The sequence below is a fragment of the Marmota flaviventris genome, chromosome 5, assembly GCF_047511675.1.
Source record: "Marmota flaviventris isolate mMarFla1 chromosome 5, mMarFla1.hap1, whole genome shotgun sequence".
NCBI classification, from domain to species: Eukaryota; Metazoa; Chordata; class Mammalia; order Rodentia; family Sciuridae; genus Marmota; species Marmota flaviventris.
This window is the reverse complement of record NC_092502.1, coordinates 129,842,346-129,866,156: the sequence shown is the minus strand read 5'-3', so window position 1 is coordinate 129,866,156 and position 23,811 is coordinate 129,842,346. Positions and strand designations below refer to the sequence as shown.

General features: G+C 35.6%; 1 protein-coding gene across 17 annotated transcripts; it reads right to left on the bottom strand.

Annotated features, from left to right (window-relative positions):
* Nucleotides 1-751: 751 nt before the first annotated feature.
* Nucleotides 752-23,562, bottom strand: Tmem267 (transmembrane protein 267). Of its 17 annotated transcripts, none has more exons than XM_071612619.1 (5): nt 22,626-22,790; nt 15,015-15,180; nt 13,774-13,842; nt 10,737-11,122; nt 752-4,129 (listed from the first exon to the last, which is right to left on the bottom strand). In XM_071612619.1, exons 4-5 carry the CDS (start codon nt 11,049-11,051, stop codon nt 3,794-3,796), a joined length of 651 nt encoding a protein of 216 aa, XP_071468720.1. In that variant the 5' UTR covers nt 11,052-11,122; nt 13,774-13,842; nt 15,015-15,180; nt 22,626-22,790; the 3' UTR covers nt 752-3,793. The 17 variants fall into 17 exon arrangements, 15 of the variants coding, with proteins under 15 accessions (XP_071468720.1, XP_071468717.1, XP_034492735.1 ...); XM_071612616.1 differs by lacking the exon at nt 22,626-22,790 and adding an exon at nt 15,352-18,101 and having other exon boundaries at nt 15,015-15,060; XM_034636844.2 differs by lacking the exons at nt 15,015-15,180; nt 22,626-22,790 and adding an exon at nt 23,484-23,562.
* Nucleotides 23,563-23,811: the final 249 nt, after the last annotated feature.

The following is a 23,811-nucleotide window of genomic DNA, read 5'->3' as shown; positions in this document are numbered from 1 at the left end:
CCCACAGGAAAACAAATGGAAATATGTCTGCACATTTATTACGTATGCTATTACTGACTGGCTGTATGTATAATATATTTTGCAGTCAGTACAACAGGGATCAAATAACATGACATTATTTGGCTGGATGCACTGGCACATTGGTAAAGATCCTATTCTTTGTTCTTTGTTAATGTGTAATGACATCTAGAAGAGGCACAAAATATACAAAGCATTGGACACTGCCTGCCAAATGATACATAAGCACAACTATTTTTGGTTCTGTACATTTCTAGTCAAATTCAGCTGGACACAGCAGGGAAGAAACCAGCACAGTTCTCAACTGTGTTTGCTCCCTGCAATTGAACTTCTTAGCATGGCCCCTGAACCAACCATTGAGGAGTAAGAGCTGCTTCTCCCCTCCACAAATCAAAAGATGTTGCTGGTTTCTAATTTCTAATTTTCTAGACATTTAGATATTCGCATTTTACTACTTAGCTGGTGCAATCATATGAAATAGTTTGCTTTTAAAGGAGAATTTAATATACAGCATAAGATACATCATTATTTATGCTTACAGTATTTAAAATATGGCAATGGTATCTAAAAGTTTTTACAGAATTTCATACTCAGAGGTTTGGGCATCACCTATTCTGCCATCCTGATGTTTTCTTGGTTGCCACAAAGTTGTGCAAGGTGCCTGTGAGCCTTATAGCTATTATATCATAAATTGGACTTTGTATATGCAGACTTTATGCATACTGACAATGTGAAAGGAAAAAAAAACTGTTCTATTTTCTTTGCAACCGGATATAAAAAGCAAAATTACTAGAAATTCTCTTGAAAGTTGTAAAAGTATGGTTGCTAATCACAGGGCTTGTCCAATTTGAAGGCAGAATGACAAGACTAAATGACCTCAATCATCCTTCAGTAGCTCTGGGAAACAAAGTCCAACAACGGAAACTCCTAGTATAAAAAGTGTGTTCTCCCACCTATATCTATAGGCCTGACTGAGAATACCTTGGGCTTTAGGTAAGTTGAAAATATAAACCTTTAGTGTGGGAGACCGCCCTGCCCATGAGCTGAGCATCCTCTCTCAGCATTGAGTAAGAAGGGTGTTTGGTCTGGCATTGAACACCATGCACTGTGCAAAGCAACTGACCTCCTTTGCTGGGCAAAGAATTTTGCTCTAGCCCTGGACTTGGGCATTACCCAATGGGATTGGACAACCCCCCTTTAAAACCTTATCCCCTGCCTTGTTTGGCGAGGAATATTCTCTCAAAACTCCTTTGTGTGTCCCCATCCCCCTATAAAAATAAAGAGATTCTGTGTGCATGTTCTCTTTTTCCAGCACCTTCCAGCCTGGAAGCTGACCCTTAAGGTGGCAGAGCAGTCCCACACTCGATCTGAGACACTCATGTCCGTGTGTTGCGTAATTTCTTTGATGTTTTCTTAGTTTAATGTTGCAGCCAGCTCCTTTGAACCCAGTTCATCTCATCAGTGCAGGTCCATGGCGAGTTTGTCCTGTCTGCTCTCTTTTCTCTAAGGCTCACCTTAGTTATCTTCTTGGTCAGAGCTCCTTCCCCAGGCCTCTGTGAAGACTCTAAGCTGTTACCAGTTGGCAACACTTGGGGATGAGCAGAAAATTTTCAGTGGAAGCAGTTTCTCCAAAGCCGGAAGGAATAACATAGCTCAAGAAAATAGCAGTCTGGGAAGTCAGATCAGTCAAACAGCCCAGAGAGACAGACAGTAAGTGAACAGACAATGTGTGGAGGATGGGAAAACAAGCAGGCAAACGAAGTACAATCCAACATGTGATGTTGCATTGACACAAATTCTTTCATTAGGAGCAAGAGCAAAGTGGTGACATGTGGAGATGATTGCTGGTTTCCTGGAGGTTCCAATCATAGCTTCAGGGACCATTTAAAGGAAGAGGAATGTTTCTGACAGTAGGGGTAAAAACTGAGATAGACCCACACGTGAAGTTTCCAGTTACTATTTAAGCAAAGAGTGATGGTCAAAGTGAATTCCCATTCTAATTAACAAAAAATTGTACAATCCCCCAAATGCCAACATGAAATTCTTAAATAAGGCCCTTTAATTTTTTTTGTTTAATATAAAGAAAAAAGTAGGAAGGGTTTTGTAATTTAGAAAATGTTACACAGATAAGACTTTATTTCCATGAATTTCTTAAATCAAATGCTTTTTAAAAATCTCGAAACAAATTTTCCCCATTATATAATGTACACTACTATACCACACAAATATACATAATCATTACTCTTAAAAAATAATAAATAACAGATGATAAGATCTAATAGACTGTAAAACATAACATATTGCAACAAATTTAACAGTAAGAAAAATGGTTACTTCTCTGAGGATCTTGAACCTCTCTAACAATTTAGAGAGTTCTCTTTAACTTAACAGATAATAAAACTCTGCTTTGGATAAGGCATTGCTTTCTTGGAGAATAAGGCACACATCACTAGCATTATAATTCACAAATCTGTAAGAAAATCTGAAGATAAGAGATGGCACATAGGTCACAAAGAAAAGAAGGTTTCCTCTGGGATACTGACTTTAATATCAAAGTAACATGAAACTGTGGAAATATAGTCTATAGCAACTAAATTTTCCTCCTGTAATACATACTAATCATTTAGTAGAAGATCCATCTGAAAGAACAAAGGAAAAAGCAAATTTCCTAAAACTACTTTATTTAGAAAAAATAGTTATATCCCTGAAATATCAGGAAGATTTTAAAAAGATGATTTAATTAGTACAATATTTTAGAACAGGGTATAGACAAAGTGATAGCAACTAAAACTATTTTAATGGCACAATCAGGAGTTTACCTTTAAAATGATATGTACCAGAATTTTGTTAATGCTATTTGTTAAACAAACGTCTTTTTAAATTTGGTTATGTTTTTTAAAACACTAAAATGAGATTCTTGAGTGAAGATACTAAATTTAGTAAATGTAACTACAGTTAACATGTTATAACTATATCTTAAATTGATTTCTGAAATCATAACCTAGGTCTAATGTGAGTCACTGTCTTTTATGAATGTTATGTCTTACGAGGGCTCTGAATCAGATTTTGCCAGTAATCATAACTCATAAAGTACTTTAAAAGTTAAGTTTCTGTCAGAATTGATATATGTGAAACAAATACATGTTAGCCCTCACTATGTACCTTATTCATAATCTCATTTATTTTGGTCACTTCATTGTTTCAACATTTCAAGAAAAAGTAGACCCAAATATGGTTAACTTTCCATAAAATTGTCATCCTAAAATTTAAGCTTTTCTTCAGGAAATGGACTAATTTACAAGTATAATCCCAGACAACTAACTGGATGTCAATCTAACAAAACTACTAATAAAGCCACAGAAACACAAGCAGCAATAAAAACATATCATGGCATAAGTAAGAGTCTAATATTGCACTAGAGTGACCTATATGAGATATAGAACAAATTTTTTTATGGTATTAGGGATTGTACTACCACTGAGCTATATATTTCAACTCTTATTTTTTTGAGAAAGGGTCTTGCCAAATTGAGGAACTTGTGATACTCCTGCCTTAGCCTGTAAGTCGCTGGGATTATAGGTGTGTGCCACCATACCCAACCACTATAAATAAAATTTTTAAGAAAATTATAGATAACTTTCTGAGCAAGAAGTACTCAAAAATTATAAAAATTAAACAATATAAGTATCTGTGTTTTAAAAATTCACTTTAATGTTGGCTACCCTTCATTATCATCATCTGAACCATTTGCTTCTCTATGAGCCATGTAGTTACATCAGACATCAATATGAATTCCATGTTTTGAAGACATCACTTGTCTGGTCCCTGTTAAATACATAGCAAATGAACAGATATGAGGTAAAGATGATGTGGTTATCACATAAAGCCAGAATGGCAAAGGAGAAGTTTTTCCAAAAGGGCACATCCACAAGCCGTGACGAATTCCATCTCGAATATGGTGCGAGGTCCAGGATATGAATAACATCCAAGGAAGAAAACACCATGAATCTTTGAGCTTGAAAAGGTGCATAGTAAGCTTCAGGATCAGAACCACAATGGGTATCACAGTAGAGCAGTGAAAGAAAGGTCTTCGTGGAAGACTCAAAGCTGCCTGTGGGGGAAGCAGGAAGTATAGTTTCCTTCTTGGCAAAACAACACTTTATAGCTGCTTCTGAATCTTAACATATGCAAAGAAAATGTAAGGGAAGAATACCACCTCAGAATACATATGCCACATTTATATAAAGCAAAGAAGATAAAAGCATGAGCAGGGTATCCTTTGCATTAAAAATGAAATCAAGGTCTCAGGACACAGTGATTAATTTTTTAAGTTTTGTATTATTTGCTTAGAAAAGCCAAAATATAAACATAGTTTATATCCTAAATATATGGTTTGTGTAGTTCTGATTTTTTAATTTAAGCTTTTGATTGATTGACACATAATAACTGTACATATTAATATGGTGTAGTATGACATTTTAATATATGCATGTGATATGTGACGGTCAGATTGGGGTAAGTGGCATAGACACCACTGTAAACGTTTGTCATTTCTTTGTGCTGGAAAAATTCAAAATTCTTTCTATTAGCTATCTTGAAATATAAAGTTAATTTTTGTCAACCACAGTTACCCTACTATGCTACAGAGCATAAGAAGTTATTCTTCCTATGCAAATGCACCCCTGCACCCATTAACTATCCTCTCTCTGTCATCTCTACCTCCTATAATTTGAATTTTAACACTTTGCCTGGGACTCTAAGAGCAACAATAACAACAACAAAATCTCACGACCAAATAAAATATTCCTTATGTAATGAAGGCCAAAAAAGGAGAATGTTTTTATTATAACCATTTTGTATTAGCCAGAATACCTTCAAAATTTACTTACCATATTTAGAAAGAGCACATTATTTTAAACAAGTATTCTAAAGTGGAGTTAAATAAACATCAATAAAATTTTAAAATCATTGCAAAAAATATAATCAATATTTGAACAAATGAAAATTTCAGGCTTAACCCCTGAATGATCTGTAAGATTTTGTTCCTATCCACTTTAAAGGCCAATTTGCAATTAGATGTCTCCTAGCAAAAAGAAAGTTGAGGACAGCAATGATCTTATAGGTCTATGTCTCCCCACACATTCTCCAAAAACCTACAGAACAAGAAGGACAAGGAAAAGTATACAAAGCCCAAACTCTCAGCATAGCTAGAAGTCAGAGAATGCTCCATCTCCAAGGTATTTGTTAAGTATTAAAATAAACACCAAATCAATGGTCTCTCAAGCCCTCTCACCCCACCACAGCCAGAAAAAAAACTGTATTGAGAGAAAGGAAACCTAAGATTGACACAAAAGCACCATGAGAAAGAGAAATTCAATCTAAGAGTGAAAATACTAAAAAGGGGCCTGGTGACTACAGGGAAAGGATTTACCAGTGTACTTGATTCAAGGCTTTGAAAAGCATGGACTCTGGGGAAGAGAGTAAAAAAGAAGGGAAGGGGAAGGGTGCTCTTTGGAAACTGGGTGGCTGTTATGGTTTGGATGTGAGGTGGCCCCCAAAAGCTGACCTGTGAGACAATGCAAGAAGGTTTAGAGGAGAAATGATTGGGCCATAACCTTAACCTAATCAGTGAAATAATCCTTGATGGGATTAACTGGTGGTAGCTGGAGGCAGGTGGGGTGTGGCTGGAGGAAATAACTCATTGGGGGCATGGCTATGGGATCTATATTTTGTATCTGGAGAGTGGAATCTCTGTCTCTGTTTCGAGATCATCATGTGAGACTCTTCCCTCTGCCACACTCTTCCTCTATTATGTCTTGTCTTGACTTGAGCCCTGAGGAATACAGCCTACTATGGATTGAGACCCCTGAAACTATGAGCCCTCAAATAAACTTTTCCTACTTTACAGTTGTTCTGGTTGGGTCCTTTTTAGTCACAATAGCGAAATAGCTAAAACAGTGGCGAAGGGATAAAAGAATGAGAAGAAAACAAAAAACTGGTTCCCTGTTCAAAAAAAAAAATCACATAAAAAAAAAAGTTATCCTCTTAAGAGACTGTATCTTGTCACACTGTCAAATCAGATCACCTTTAACTAGGAATCCTGTAACCCATCCCCCATCAAGCTAGCATTCTTCAAACATCAGAATTCATTCCAAACTCGTCTTACTCCCCCTTCTCCTCCATATTTTAGGTTGTTTTACTTCTATTTAATTAGAATATATAACATTTCTGTATTATTATTCCACTTTTGTCTCTACCTTTGTAGTTATATATCCACAATACATTTGGTAAAACTATTAATGTAAAGGAAAAAATTTTAAGGCCTCTAAGCAAAATGACTAAATAACATAGAAAAGCAAGAGTTATTACAATGGCATTGGACTTAACAATGACAGCAAAACAAAGTAAGATAACAGAAGAACAGTATTTTCAAAATGCTCAGGGAAAGAAAATGTGAGCCAAGGATTTTATATTTAACCAAGCTGCCTTTAAACACCAAAGCAATAATAATAGTATGATATTAGCAACAATTTTAATATGTAGTATTTTTCTATTAGTTAATTGTTTCAAATAAGGAAGAAGTCATAAAAAATGTAATCTTTCTGAGAAATCTGTAAGCTTCACCCAAATAAGAAATGACTAAGAAAACCTGAGCAAACTGACTAATGATGAACATTTAATATTTTTAAGTGTAAATAAAAGACTTAAAAGTGAGGACAAGAGTATAAAAATAATATATAGATATTGTACATTCTTAGAAGAAATAAAGCAACCAAAAAAATAGTAGGAGAAGAGGGGGGAAAGAAAAAAGTAAAGTGAGCTCTAATATTGTTGTTTAGCTGATAGCTGAGAATTAAAAGATACTATTAACAATTAACAAACAAGATAGTTAAAGGTTAATTAAGAAAGTGGAAGCCTATAAGTATTAAAAAGATATATGAACAGAAATAATACTAGAATATAAATATAAGCCTTCCTAAAGAACAAAAGAAATTTTAAAAATAAAATGACAAAGAAAGTACATCATAGAGATAGGAATATACCAAATATAATACACATAATTGAACAAAATAATGGCCAATTTTAGATTAAACCTATCAATAATGTTTATAAATATGAATGGGTTTATCTCACTCATTAAATGGGTTTATCTCACTCATTAAATGAAAAAGACCTTCAATTTGGCAAAACCAAATCCAATGATATGCTGTATATTAAGGGAAAAAAATAAAATAAAATTCAGAAAGGCCCAAAACAAAGGGGCAAAAGTAAAGCAGACAAATAAGAAATAGGGGTGGTGATACTGATATCAGACAATCATAATTTGAGTAAAAAGCATTAAATTATCTTTAAAAAGCCACTAAAGGGCTGGGGTTGTAGCTCAGTGGTTAGCTCACACAAGCCTAACATGTGTGAAACACTGGATTCAATCCTCAGCACCATATAAAAATAAATAAGTAAAATAAAGGTGTTGTGTCCACCTACAATTAAAAAAATATTTTTAAAAAGCTTCTAAAAATCTACATTTCACCATGAAAATATAACTAATGAATATATATATACCAAATAATACAGCAACAATTTTGATAAAGACATAAGGCAACACAGAAACACTCTAATAAATAAAGAGGCTTATATATAGTGCCATCCAAGAGAGATCAAGAGAGGAATAAGGAAAGGCAGAGAAGACACAAGCCATATAGTCAATAAAATTTATCTTACAGAATTATATACTCTGAAAACAGAGAAATACACATTCTTCTTCAAGTGTTCATGAAACATTTGAAGAAACCAATCACATATTAATGAATACAAAGAAAACAAATTTCAAAAAGAAATGCACAAATGATTAAAAATATTAAATAATTATATAAGAAAAAGGGCTGTACACCTTGAATTTTTTTTAATTCAAAAATAAGGACCAATGTAATGTTATGCTATATAATTTGTACATCATCCTATTAATTAAAACTTAAATTTTTTTATTAAACAACTCTTTTAAAAAAAGGAGAATACAAACAGAATTACAGGGTTTTTCAAAACTAATCACACACAAAAAATTCAAATTAGAAACCATGGAATACATTTAAAGTACAATTAGAGAAACTTTATAACCTTAAACCCCTATCAGTAAAAGTAACATAACAAAAATAGATGAATTATATTCCCAACTAAAGAGATTTCGAAAAGTGTAAACCAAAATAAAGTTTGAGGAATAAAATAGTAAAGATCTTGTTGTAGTTATATCATTCTTTCTAGTACTCTGCAATTACAAAGAGCACAAGAGTGAACAATGTGTGTGTGTGTGTGTGTGTGTACACTGTTAGAGGTACATTGAGAACCAGACAGAAAGACTTCTGAATAGATAATCAGCTAACTAAATTTGAACAATGTTCTAAAACTTTCATTAAAAGCAATATACATAGGAAAATGATAGATTTTATGGTAGCAGGATTATTTCAAGTAGATAAGCTGTAATCTTTCTGATGTGAAAATAAAGTATACTGTACAGAAAACCACACATGATCATTATCAGAACCTTATTTCTGAATAAAGTTCAGATGAACAACAGTTTCTGATGGGTTTAAGAGAACTTCTACAGAAAACTTCACATCTAAATCAATTCATTTCCTTCCACCACAGAGCACTTTCATGTACTATAATAAGAAAAGGTAAGTTTGTAATCCTTGTTAGTAAAAGATTAATCATGGCATTGTTGAGAAGACCCATAAGACATTTAACAGGAAGCACATGGTTTTCACTGGCAGGGTGGGGTCAAGCAGCTTACAGTAAGCATTTCAGAAACCAACAACCTGACATCGAGATGATTCATGGTTACGCTCTGGATCTGTGCTGAGGGGTACTGATTTTTCACACTTTTATTTATGAATATAAAAAGATGATTAAAACAACCTCAATATATTCTTGTTGCTTGTCTGATTTCTGAAATGTCAGTGTAGATTCTCATGAATAGAAAAGGAAGAAAATGGCCTATTATAGAGGCAAAAATAGATCACTGTCATGAATACTTACTGAGTTTTGATATTTATTGCTGATAATCATGTGCCACCTGACAGTGAATGTGAAAAAAAATTCTAAAACTTCATTCAGTAGACCAATGTAATACTATGCTATAGGTTTTGTGCGTAATCCTACTTAATCCTCATAACCACCCTATGAGTTAGGTGGTATTTTAGAGGACATGGAGACTTGAAAAGGCAAGAACTTCTTCCATGTTGTGCAGTTAATAGCAAAGCTGGGATTTGGTACCGGATTTGACTCTATATCTCATGAATTCATAAAACCAGTACTTGTTTTTATAAAAAAAATATTTATTTTTTAGTTGTAGTTGGACACAATACCTTTATTTTATTTATTTATTTTTTATGTGGTGCTAAGGATCAAACCCAGATCCTGGCACGTGCTAGGTGAGTACTCTACCGCTAAGCCATAACCCCAGCCCCAAACTAGTACTTCTAAATGAACTTTTAAAATACATTTATTCAACCTAAATGTTTTTCAAAATTAAAACAGGATAAGTTCCAGAAGAATGCGTTTATGAATTACATTTTCTATAAAGCTTCATGGCTTATCCCTATCTCTGCTAACATTTATTATTGGCTGTTTACCATGACATTCAACACGCTCATTTATTCCTCACAACAACCCCATGAGGTAAATAATAGTATAATTTACATTTTATAGATGAAGGAATGAAAACTTAAAGAACAAAAGTGCTCTGCTAACTTCACACAACAAGGATTCAAACTCAAATCTTCTGATTCCAAAATTTTAAGCAAAAATGTTATGTGCCTCTACTTAAAGCAAAAAAAAAAAAAAAGTTAAATTTCGTTTTTAAGTGATAATTACTGAATTCCTTACTGAGTAAGTTTCTAAGTAAGTTAGACAACTTCTGAGAAATAGCTGGTATTTGATACATAATAGGAAGAGTAATACTTTCTCATTCATTCTACAAATATTTACTCAACACCTACTAGGTGATCCAGGTACTGTTCTAGGTCAGTGGCTTCTGAAGCAAAGTTCTTGCTTTATGAGTCTATATTTGTTTCCTGAAAGTTTATAGGTCATAAACGTGCCAAGGATAGGCAAATCTGACATTTAGACAACACTATCTCCACTAGACATTATTAGATAATATTATCCTCCACTGTATTTTAGACAGTTCATTGATATGCATGCCTTTGGTCCCAAGAGGGACTGAAGGAATGAATCCATTCAAGTCATTCTCCAGGACTGAGAACCACCATAAACTATTCAACTTCCATGGCGCACTTAGGAGCTGCACATTAACTGTAAAACATGAAGAATAAGGGGAAAAATTTAAGTGTAGTCCTAAAGAAAGGTCACTGATGCAAAAAGAACTGAAAATGATTTCTGTTAATTAGTTTGCTATTACATCCCTTGTAAGCTAACACTGAACTTCTCAGGTATAATTAGAGGATCCTTACTCTATGTGCATCCATGGCACTTTGTAGTAGCAAACAATCTGATTATCAACATGCCTGTGTGCATCTTTAGGGAAGTACTAAGTACTCAAAAAAGCTGAATGAATGGGCTTTCTTGCTGTAAAATAAGACTCTAGCTCTAGACATTTTAAAATAAGCTCTCTAGCTCTTTAGTTTTCATGCTATGAAGAAATCTGTAAAGTACAAAATAAATTAAAGGAAAAGGCCAGAAAAATTAAACATGCTTCTTACCTTTAAAGACAGAGATCTAGCTAGAAGAAAGTGGTCCACATCAATAACAGAGGCTAAAAATCCAGCCAAAATGATTTCTCCAAAGTCAGTCTTCTTCTTGATTCCAATGACTATTGCCCATGACCACATGCCAATCACACAATGTACTGCATTATCTGAGAGGGCACGAAGCCAGTCATTTTGTTGGATTATGGAAAATTGAAGAAGTTTGTCAGCTACTAAGCAAAATATCCCCAGACCAAGGCTAGAAATAAGAGACTCAGTGCTACAAGACTGCAATAAAGCATGAGTCTTCTCAGTCTCAGATGCCATCATAAACAATATGTTAATATATACTAAAAGCCATTAAGAACAAACAGTATATTCTTGTTTTCATTTCTAGTACCCTAAAATAAAAAGCAGAGACAAATATTAATGAAGACTACAGACTGTCATATAATATTTAAACAGAATATCAGCATAACTTCACAAATGTAAAAACCAAGTTGTAAAAACTAGCATTTCTTACATGTTGTATACAACATGTCATGTGGCCCAAGTATAATAGATTAGTTTCACAGGAACAACAGTTTATTTTTTATTTATTTTAAAATATTTTGTTTAGTTGTAAATGGACACAATATCTTTATTCTGTTTATTTATTTTTATGTGGTACTGAGGATTGAACCCAGGGCCTCACACATGCTAGGTGAGTGCTCTACCACTGAGCCCCAGCCCCAGCCCCAGCCCTGGGAACAATAGTTTAAGTGGTAGTATATAACAAGGAGAATTTCACAAAGCCCACTGACTGTAATCTATTACCTTGGAGTCATCAAATAGTTCTGTTTCTGAGAATGTTATGACATCTTGGACATGCACTGTGTCTGAGTACCTAATAACTACTTCCCATACTTCTTTTGACAACAGAGTCCCCTCCCTTTGGGAAAACTGTGTATCATTACACCTAAATTCCAGAGTTTATCAATTGAGTTCCTTATCTCCTTTAAAAGAGTGACAATGTAAAGATGAGGGTTACCCAAGCTGGGCCTATCAGACTTCACTTCAGAATTTTCCTAAGTAAAGCTGGTGGGGAAAATTCCTCTTCTTGGAGGCCACAGACTCCAATACATGAAACAGCACAGGAAAATAAAATCCAGAAGAAACAAAAAGACAAAAAGCTAAGGGAATTATGAGAACATCAAGTCCTTAGGTCCAATTGCAGGTTTCTCAGAACTTCCCTAGTTCTTGCAGCTTACCATTCTATTAATAATAATAATAATAATAATAATAGTCGTTGTTATTATTATTTGGAGGTACTAGGGATTGAATCCAGGGACATTCTGCTACTGAACTATATCCCCAGCCCTTTTTATTTTTTGAGACAGGATCTCACCAAGTTGCCCAGACTGGTCTCTAACTTGTGATCATCCTGCCTCAGCCTCTGAGTAGCTAGTATTACAGGTATAAATCACCCAGAACTCTCAAACACTGATAGTGGGGGAAAAAATGGTACCATCACCTTGAAAAATTTTTTCCAAACTCTCAAAAAATGACACATTTCTACCATATGGCCCAGTCGTTCCACATCTAGGCATTCTCTCAAGGGAAATGAAAGACTTATAAATGAATGTTCATAACAATCTTATCTGCATTAGTTCCAAACTAGAAACAACACAAATGTTCATCAACAAGTAAACAACTTAATGAAATATGGAATAAAAAGAAATGTGATATACATAAAACAGAATTGAATCTCAAAATAATTATAGTAAGTGAAAGAAGCCAAAACAAAATTATGTAGTTAAACCCCACAAAACGATATAACCTAAAGGATGAACCCTAAAGAAAATTAAGGACTTTAGTCAGTAATAATGTACCAATGTTGGTCCTTTAGTTATAACAAATGTACCAAAATGTGTACAGCAGAAAAGGGAGTATATTGGAACTTTCTGCAATGTCTGCTTAATTTTTTCTGTCAATTAAAAGCTGCTATTTAGGTTTATAAAGTCCTAGTAATTTAAAAATAAGTCATTAATTTTAAAATATATTAATTTATGAATTTTAAAATCTATTAATTTAAAAAAATAAATGAAGCAAACATTATAATTGTTAAATCTAGGGAATGGGTGTAGTGTAGTTCATTATTCTGCTACTGTTCTCTACTTTTCTGTATGTTTAAAATTTTCATTTAGAAATATGTTTTTAAAAGAGCACATAGTATGATTCCATTTACATAAAATTCTACAAAATGTGAGCTGATTCATAGTGACAAATGCAGGTTAGTTGTTTCCTGGGGACATGAATACAAGGATTAAAAAGAAGCAAAAGGAAACTTTGGGAGAGACGTGTACACTCATCTTGATTGGGGTGAAGTTTCTGGGCTCATATTTTAATGCATATGTCAAAATGTTTCAAATTGTATATTTTAAATATATAGAATTAGGCTGGGGATGTGGCTCAGTGGTAAAGCGCTTTGCCTAGCATGTGTGAGGCATTGGGTTTGATTCTCAACACCACATATAAATTAAATAAACAAATAAAGAGAGAGAGAGAGAGAGAGATTAAATGTCCATAGTATACCATTTTAAACACATAAATAAATAAATAGTTAATTGCATATCAGCTAGCTATATGCCAACAAAATATATTGATAATGAAAAACTGCAGGTTTTCATGAAAAAGGAACAATCTGAAAATAAGAAATTATGAAAAATGAAAAACCTGACCAATTAAAAAGTCAACAGGAGCAATGAATAGGAGAACGAATGTTTCAAAAAAAAAACCAGAACAAGTTAATAAGAACACATTCATATAATTTTTCCAAAGTATAGGGAGAAAATAAAAAGACAAAGATTTGAGTAATGAAAGAAAAAAAAAAAACCCTCAGAAATTCTGTCAAAACAAAAAAGCCACCTGCAAAACAAACAAACAGAATGTGATCATTATCATCCCTAAGTGCCAGTATATTATGGAGAAACATTTATAGAGCTCTGAGAGAAAAGGATCATGACTGTAGGACTGTTACTTTTGTGACAATCATGAATTTTAAGAGTTTTACCTTAGAATTTATAACACCTGTGTATGATTTTAGGGGACGACGGGGTTGAAGAATAGATGTTCTGAATCTCTGTGCAAGAGAAATAAAGAAAACTTGATCAATACAAAATGAAAAGAAAAAAAAGAAAAGAAAACTTTACTCCTTTTCCAGCTCCCTCCAAAAGCAATAGGAACCAAAGATATCAACTATAAATACTAGGACAAATGTTAATTTGTTAAATTTCTCTATAAAGAGGCAAACATAATTAGACTAGAACAAAAGGAAACAGCCACTGTTACTAGTCATAAGAGAAAACCTCAAATGAAAAATCTTAATAATATTTACATATAGAAATGAGAAAAAACATGTCTGAAAAAACAAAACAAAATAAAGCAACAGTGGTAATATTAATATCAAACATAATTCAAGGCAAAAATGATTAAGTAGAACTAAAAAGGATAAAAAATTCACATCATAGTAACATACAAAATTACATAAGTTATATATAAGGTCAGAGGATGTTTACCTATCAATAAAGCAGTAAAACATAAATTTAATCAAGCAGTCAAAAAAAGGTACAACTGTGGGGCATGGTAGAGCATACCTATAATCCCAGAGGCCCAGTAGGCTAAGGTAGGAGGATCCCAAGTTCAAAGTCAGCCTCAGCAACTTGGTGAGACCCTGTCTCAATACCAAAAATAATAAGAGCTGGGGATTTAGCTCAGTGATTAAGCACCGCTGGGTTTAATCCTTAGAGAGAGAGAGAGGGAGAGGGAGGGAGGGAGGGAGAGAGAGAGAGAGAGAGAGAGAGAGAGAGAGAGAGAGAGAGAGAGAATGCAGTAGCCTAATTAGCTCAAAAAATGTAAATATAAACAGTGTACAAGTAATACCTTTGGACTCAAAAGACTTGTCTTTCAAGTGTTTATGCTATAAAATTATTTCCGAAAAGAAAAGAGAGAATAAGGACTCTGTCTACTTTGTTTACCTCCATATCCTCAGCCTATACTAGGTGCTAAATATTTGTTGAATCAACAAAAGAAAAATCATCATATACTGTACCTGTAATGTACAAGGTATTATATATGGTTACTTGAAAGGCATTCAGTAAAAATTTAACATCCATTCCTTGGAATTTGCATTTTAAGCAAGTATATATTCTAGATAATTTCTATGTTCACTAAACATTGAGAACTGCTGGTTTACCAAAAATGTTAAGACCACTTAGTTTAGAAACCAAAATGATGAAAAACTAGAAATATTACCTTAAAAGTTAAAAACAGCATAGCTGTTATAACACTGTTCTGGCAACTTTAATCAAGGCAATGGGGGTATAAGAAAAAAAAAAAACATTATTACATTATCAGAAAAAAAGATAACTACATTAGTTTGCAGGTGAAATGACTGCCTTCCAGGAGGACCAATTGAAAACTGTTGGAATATAAGTTGAAAAAACATGGAAAATTCAAGATAAATACTAAAATGATTTTCAATAGGCCAGAAATAATCATAAGAAAAAATGGGAACATAAATATTTACAATAAAAACAAGTCCAAACATCAAGGAAGAAACTAAACAGGAAATGTATATGAAGAAAACTACCCAACTTTACTAAAGGATGAAAAACAGCAATTTTCTTGCAGAGGCAGCTGGCAGCACAAGTCTTCCCAAAAGGAAGAAATCTTCGTCCAAGGAGGAAACAGGTAGTGATCCAAAAGAGGCAGGCAGCAGGAGTATCTCCAAGAAAAGGCGGAAATTCTCTTCTTAGGAGGAGTGGGTCAGCAGTGGGCCTGAAGAGGCTGCTGGTGGCAAGAGCAGTGCCAATAAAAAGAAAAAAAGTTCCAAAAACCGTCTCAGGATGATTAGAATGAGCATTCCTGGTACAGAAAGGTCAAACCCCATAGTGACATTTCCCAAACCAATAAAAACCAATTCACACATAAATACAAAAATCAATTGACTAGAGTTCTGGTGGCTTTGTATTATGTCAATTCAGATGAACTGGACTTATATTTCCCTTCCTTGTATAGTTCTGGGTAGTAAGGGCCACAGGAGACACTATGCCTGACACCTGAAAGGAGTAGTCATATTTTTTAGTTTGAAGGTTGGTGCAGGTCGCACTGTGGAATATGAACATCTTGTTGCTGATCTGAGCTCACTTGTTGGCGTGGGGAAGCAGCTGGAACTGCAGTTCCTTCAGCTCCCATCCGATCTTCTTTTTTAGGGTCTCCAAAACCTGGGCCTACACAGCTCCAAGGTCAAAGTGTCAGCCTTTCCTGCAGATCCCCCACAGCATTAAAACTGGAGTTGGTGCATGTGGCAAAAATTTGCTCCCAAAACGTAGGCTCTCTCTTCACCTCCTTGTTTCTTTTGCTGAGAAGCAGCTTTTTAGTAAATCCATCCCATTTATTAGTTCTTGATTTTATTTCTTGCACTTTAGGAGTCTTGTTAAGAAAGTTGGGGCCTAATCCGATGTGATGAAGATTTGGGCCTACTCTTTCCTCTATTAGGCACAGGGTCTCTGGTGTAATTCCTAGGTCCTTGATCCACTTTGAGTTTATTTTGTGCATGGTCAGAGATAGGGGTTTAGTTTCATTTTGCTACATATGGATTTCCAGTTCTCCCAGCACCATTTGTTGAAGAGGCTATCTTTCTCCTATGTATGTTTTTAGCACCTTTGTCTAGTATGAGATAACTGTATTTATGTGGGTTTGTCTCTGTGTCTTATATTCTGTACGATTGGTTTACATGTCTATTTTGGTGCCAATACCATGCCGTTTTTGTTACTATAGCTTTGTAGTTAGAGCACTAATCTCCAGGATATATAAAGAACTCAAAAACCTAAACACCAAAAAACAAACAATCCAATCAATAAATGGGCTAAGGAGCTGAACAGACACTTCTCAGAAGAAGATATATAATCAATCAACAAACGTATGAAAAATGTTCAAAATCTCGAGAAATGCAAATTAAAACTACTCTAAGATTTCATCTCACGCCAGTCAGAATGGCAGCTATTATGAATACAAACAACAATAAGTGTTGGTGAGGATGTGGGGAAAAAGGTACACTCATACATTGCTGGTGGGACTGCAAATTGGTGCAACCAATCTGGAAAGCACTATGGAGATTCTTTATAAACTTGCAATAGAACCACATTTGACCCAGCTATCCCACTCCTGGATCTATACCCAAAGGACTTAAAATCAGCATACTATAGTGATGCAGTCACATCAATGTTTATAGCAGCTCAATTCATAATAGCAAAACTGTGGAACCAACCTAGATGCCCTTCAACAGACGAATGGGTAAAGAAACTGTGGCATATAAACACAATGGAATATTACTCAGCATTAAAGGAGAATAAAATTACGACATCTGCAGGTAAATGGATGGAGTTGGAGAATATCATGCTAAGCGAAGTAAGCCAATTCCAAAAAATCAAAGGCTGAATGTTCTCTCTGATAAATGGATGCTGATCCATAATGTGGGGGGGGATTGGGGAAAATGGAGGAACTTTGATTGAGCAAAGGGGAGGGATTGGGACATGGGGGCAGGAAAGATGGTGGAATGAGATGGACATCATTACCCTAGGTACATGTAGGACTGCAAATTATGGTGCAACGCTATACTGCATACAACCAAAGAAATGAAAAGTTGTGCTGCAATTGTATACAATGAATCAAAATGTATTCTGCTGTCATATATACCTAATTAAAATTAATTAATTAATTTTTAAAAATAAAATAAATGACTCTTAAAAAAAAAAAAAAAAACCCTGAAGTTGGTGAGAGGCTGATGCAGGCTACATTTTGTCCCATGGATTTCATGTAAGAAAAATAAGTATCTAAATAATACCATGGGCTATGTATATAAACAGGCAATTTAGAAAAATAAGAAATACAAATGGTCAAAAAGTAAAAAAAAATATCAAAATATTTCACCTTCATCTTAATGTGATTCAACATAAAATCTGTCAACATAAAATTAACAAAAGATTACTAATACTCTTGTTTTGGTAGTAATGGAGGAAATGATCACTCTCACAGATTACTAGCAAGAATATATATTCGGGGTTGTGGCTCAGTGGTGAAGCAATTGCCTCACACGTGTGAGGCCCTGGGTTCGATCCTCAGCACCACATATAGATAAACGAATAAAATAAAGGTATTGTGTCCATCTACAACTAAAAAATTATTTTTAAAAAATCCCTTCTAGTAGATGATTTGATTACATATCAAAAACCACTAAAAACGAGCAAACACTTTTGACTTAGCATTTTCAATTCTAGGTCTTTGTCATAAAAAAAATTAGATTAATGCAAAGAGCTATACAAAGAAGTTAAACATAGTATTGTTTGCAGGAAAAGTTAAAAACAATATACATTTCCAAAATACATAACTTCTGAATAAATTCCACATATTAAAGCTATTAAAAAAATACTTATTCCTTTAGTGCTGGGGTTATGACTCAGCAGTAGAGTGCTCGCCTTGCACATGCGAGGCCTTGGGTTTAATCCTCAGCACCACATAAAAATAAATAAATTAAATAAAGGTATAAAAATTTTTAAAAATAATACTTATTCCCACCAGGCACAGTAGTGCACACTGGTAATCCCAGCAACTCAAAGACTAAGGCAAAAGGATGGCAAGTTTGAGGAAAGCCTCAGCAACTTAGCAAAACCCTGTCTCAAAATAAATAAAATAAAATGGGCTGGGGCTGTTGCTCGGTGGTAAAACATCCCTGAATTCAATTCCCAGTGCAAAGAAAGAAAAAGATAAAAAGAAAGAACAAACCAACAACATCAAAAAAAACCCTTATGCCCATATTTGTGTACATAGAAAAATGGGTAATAGATATTACATTTTAAAAGACAGCCTATAAAATAGTAGATAAAATATTAGTTTTATTTTTAAATACATACATATTATATTAGCTTTTCAACATTACAACAAACTACCTGAGAAAATCAACTTAATAAAAAGAAAGTTTATTTTGGCTCATGGTTTCAGTCCACAGTCATTTGGCCCTGTTGCTTTTGGCCTGTGGCAGCAAAGGACACTGTGGTGGTAGTACACAGTGGAGGAGGCTTATTTACCTCCTGGTAGTCAGTAAGCAAAAAAAAAGAGGAGGAAGGGGCCAGGGTCCCAGTATCACCTTCAAACAAACTCCTCCCAATGACCTAACTTCCCTCTAATAGGTCCCATTTCCTAAAGGTTCTCACCATCTCTCAAAAGGCCCACAGGCTGGCAACCAAGCCTTTAATAGATGGTTTTTGGGAACACTCCTGATCCAAACTATAGCACTTAGATGTACTAAAATCAGGATGTTGTTCATTTGGTTTGTTTCTCAGTGATGGGATCACAAATATGATAATTTTTTCCTTTTTTTATTTTCTAAAAATTTTCAATGTCTTACTATTATAGCCATAAAACTAGTAAAGCTATTTTAAAAACTTAAAGCCAGAAAGTCAGCCTCTTAAAAGTATAATAAAAAATTGAAATATATTTATGACATTGTAAGTATGTACTAACAAAAAGAGTAAAATATATAATATTAGTCATAATAATAAAACTATGTACAGAGCTGGAGTTGTAGCTCAGTGGTAGAGCACCTGCCTAGCATGTGTGAAGCACTGGTTCGATATAAATAAATGAAATAAAGTTCCATCATAAACTAAAAAAAACAAAAAACTATGTACAATCTCATAAGTTAAAAATTTGGTGGAGGTGGGGACTGGGAATTGAACTTAGGGGGCACTCGACTACTGACCCATATCTTTAGGCCTATTTTGTATTTGACTTAAAGACAGGGTCTCACTGAGTTGTTCAGTGCCTCATTGTTGCTGAGGCTGGCTTTGAACCCACAATCCTCCTGCCTCAGCCTCTCGAACTGCTGGGATTATAGGCATGTACCACTGAACCCGGCTTCGTACAATATAAAAAACTTGTTCATTGTTGAATATTAGTTGATACATAAAAAATCTGCACTGCTGGGAGCAGTGGCCCATACCTGCAATCCAGTGGCTCACGAGGCTGAGGCAGGAAGATTACAAGTTCAAAGTCAGCCTCAGCAACTTAAGAAGGCCCTAAGCAACTCAGCAAGACCCTATCCTTAAATCAAATACAAAAAAGAACTAGGGATGTGGTTCAGTGGTTAAGCATCCCTGGGTTCAATACCCAGTACCCCCCACCAAAAAAAAAAAAAAGTCTGTACTAAGACTTCTATATCTTTGCATGAAATAAACTTAGGTTCCTTATGCAGAGAAAAACTATTTTATTAATGATAATGGAGCCTACAACAATCCTTAAATTCTTAGTTATTTACAACAATAAAAAAATATTTTCTAAAGCACTAAAATTGGGTTATATTTTATAGATTCTTCTGGTACTTTCAACTAAAACATATGAACAAAATGTAAAAGGTACTTCCATTAAAAGATTGCGAATCCCTTCTATAAACCTCAGGATGTATAATGCCCAAAATTATGATTGTTAATCATTGTATCTACTTTAGAAAATAAAGAAACATTTGACCCTTCAATGGATAAAGAAGTTAATGTGTTTAAAGATTTAAAGCATATAAAATTTATAAAAATATCCCCTTGAACCAAAGATAAATGCTATTGTTCACTTAGCTGGATGGGAACTGAGACACAGAAAGTTTGAATTAATGGCCAAGCCAGAGAGTCACAGCAGCTGCAGGAATAATACCTCTTTCAAGAACCTGTAGTCTCACCCCAGAAGGCAGACAAAAATAAAAGGTTAATATCTACTTAACTGAAAATTCATTATGTCTCTATAATCCACTGTATTGCATCTTCTTTCACTCATGAAACTATTTTTTTACGAGCACAATATTTAACTATTACCCTGGATTTTTCATTAGTTCAGATTTTAAAAGGAATGGACAGCTAACAATAGTCACAAGTAAAAATCAATTACTTCATATATTTAAAAGATGCAAATTTAAAGTGATGGTAAATAGGAAAACTTACTGATTACAAATAACTATGTCAAAATTTATGACTAGGACTATATACACATAATAGGGCAGTAAAAATGTGTTTTATAACTGGAAAGTATAAAATAGATTGCTTGATGATAGGGGGATAAGAAGCTCCTGAGTGACCTTGGAAGCAGATCCCTCAGCCTGTCAAGCCCTCAGAGGCTTACAGTCCCCACCACCAATAAGAGGACAACTTCAGGAGACCCAACAGTCTTTCTAAGTCCTGATTCATAGAAAGAATGAGATGAAATACAGGTCCCTAGAACAGTCTGTTTTTAAGATAGACCTGTTCCAGGAACACACATTTCTGGCAACTATTCCACTCCACTATTGGTGCATATATTTAACATCTCTGGCTTAGATTCTAAATATGAGAAAGCTGAATGTAATTATTATAATTCCTCTATTTATTGTTTCTGGTTAGAACATTGCTACAGTCTATAAAGGGTTGAACGTTCCCCAAAGGCTGATGTATTGGGAGGTGGTTCCCAAGGTGAGGATATTAGGAGGTGGTTGGATCTTTAAGAGATGGGAACCTCATGGGGATCCTTAGGTGTCTGCAGGCCCAGCTCTTGAAAGGGATTAAAGTAGTTCTTGTAGAATCTTTGGTAGTTTCCCTGAAAGGGTTGTTTAAAAAAACCTCAGCTGGCCCTACCCCAGCTCTCTGGCTTCCTATATCCTGATTGCTAGCTCCTGCTCGGTGCTGCATCTGCCAGGAATGGATGCAGCCAAGAGGCCTCTCACCAGAACTGAGTAGTTAACAGACACCAAATTCTTGAACCTCTGAAACTGTAAGTAAAATAAATCTCTTTTCTTCCTAAAGTTAGCTACCTGAAGGATTTTGTTACAGCAAAGAAAAATAAACTAATATAGAACCTAAGTGTGCTCATTTTTCTTAATCCCTTTTCTTTCATTTCCACTTCCTATTCATCCCACTACAAATAAAATGAACCCCTGAACTTCCTAAACTTCGAAGCTTTATGTTTATTTTACTCCTTCACTTTTGCTGGGAATGTTCCTGAAGAGCAACAATTATAATTTTCTTTTAAACTTGTCATGCATAAAATCTGATGTGCTTAAGTTGTTGAACAAATGTTTCATTATGATAATACAAGAGGTGAACACATAAGCAATCTTTAGGTTGTGAGTATTCCTTCCAGATTTCTGCAACAGGGTGTGAATGTGGTGCTGGGGAATTGAACCCAGGGGCTTATGCCTACCAGGTAAGCGCTCTACCATTGAGCTACATCCCCAATTAATCCTCTGCCTACAAAGATATTTAGATTGACCTCTTTACCACAATAGCCAGACACCCATACCATAAATTCTTCTCTGTAACTTGCAGAAGACACTTTCTCCAGTGGCCCAACAACAGTCCCATTACAGCAAATGCCATTAACTACTGGGCATTCAAAGGACAGAATAGTAACCCCCCCCCCCTTAACTCTACAAACACATAATTAGTTGGTCTCTTGAAGTATATGCTATCGTGTTTTGTTTGCTACTCATCTCTTAAACATTATTTCTGCCCCAAAAAAATAAGAAAAAATTTCAAAGTAAATCTCATCTTCTGATTCAATCTTCCTGAGTCCCACCAATATCATAAATTTACAAAAGGTAAAAGTAGTCAAATATCCAAAAAACTTCCTTTATCACGCTTTACAAATAAGTCCTCTTCACTAACCTGCAGTTGCTGTGAAACTTCATTTCTTTAATGCTAAAACACCAAAAGCAGGTGCCAAATCTAATGCACATAATTGGTAAAGGGAGAAAGCAGAAATCTTGCTCACATTTACTGAAACTTTATAGCCATGAGATCTCGGCACATAAAATTTTTAGTTTCTATGATCGCTACAAATAAAACTTACAGTTCTTAATTTCAACATGTTCAGCAAATTCCCAGTCATGTTTTTCTGAGGTTGGTGTGATGCAATGATTTTTAGAATGTCAATTTAAAAAATGGGATAGGAAGTCCTGGGGTCTCTTGGAAGGAACCATATCAAACATCACTGAACCCAGGGCTCGAAGGTCTCTTCTACCTGTTAAGGAAGGTGGTGGGCTCCTTCTGCAAGACTCCCGCACCCTGCCCAGGGCCAGGCCAACGCCAAGGGCGCAGAGTCCTGGAAAAGTTGGGTGTCTACGGGATCCAGAGGGTGCCGAAGCGCAGACCACTGGGCCACCAGACAGCGCCGGTCCGTGGTCAGGCAAACCCGGAGTGCCTGCCCTCCCCGCTCCTTCAACCAGGACCTGCCAGGTTTCAGCGTCGGACGGGCCCAGCCTCTGGCTTCCCTCACTGCGCAGTTTCGCGTCCATTCCGTCCCCTCCCGTCCGACCAGTAGCAGCAGCTATACCCACCCTCAGTTCTCGCAGCTGCAGCGCGCAGCGGCCCCACCCCTGGGTCGGCACCATTGAGACGCCGGTTGCCGGCCAGAGCAGCCCTAGCTTCAACGTCCGCCCAGAGGAAGCCGGGAAACCGGCCCTTTTCGGAGCGGTGAGGAAGCGATACTACGGTGCACGATGGTTAAGCGTGTGGGTGCCTTGAATAAACCACCAACCTCCCTAAAAGACACCTTTGGACGACAGGGTAGGAGGTGGAAAGTGCGTTCTTGGTTTCCTTCTGTCAAACCTCAGGATTCGTTTCTCCGCTTAAGTGGTCTTAACCGCTAACCTCCCCACGACGCACCCAAATGGAGGCTGGGAAGATGGGGACCGAGAAGTGGCTTCACCTAATGTGGGACGCGCAGTCGGTTGTGGGTCTCGAAGGTGTGGAGATACTTCCAGCTTCTTTCATTGGTCCTTCTGGGTTGTGGAGTTTTTCAAGAGGCGGAGGGATCCCAAGGCTGCTCAGACCTGACGTCCCTCAGTAGCGCTTTACCGCCGCCTTGGGGTTTTGTCGATAAATCTTTGCTACTATGCTAGTGGATGTTGGAAGCTAGACTTTTGGACAGTGACGTAGCTAGAACACTTAAGCATGACTACTAAAATGTTTAGAAAAAAAAAAAACTGCAAACAGGGCTGCTTGAAACTAACTGGATTCACCAGTTTGTTTGCAGG

Coding starts and splice junctions, on each gene's coding strand:
- Tmem267 (XM_034636844.2), bottom strand. CDS start 11,051: ATGATGGCATCTGAGACTGAGAAGACTCATGCTTTATTGCAGTCTTGT. Junction 4,130..10,736: donor CTAGATCTCTGTCTTTAAAG/GTAAGAAGCATG, acceptor CTTCCCCCACAG/GCAGCTTTGAGTCTTCCACG.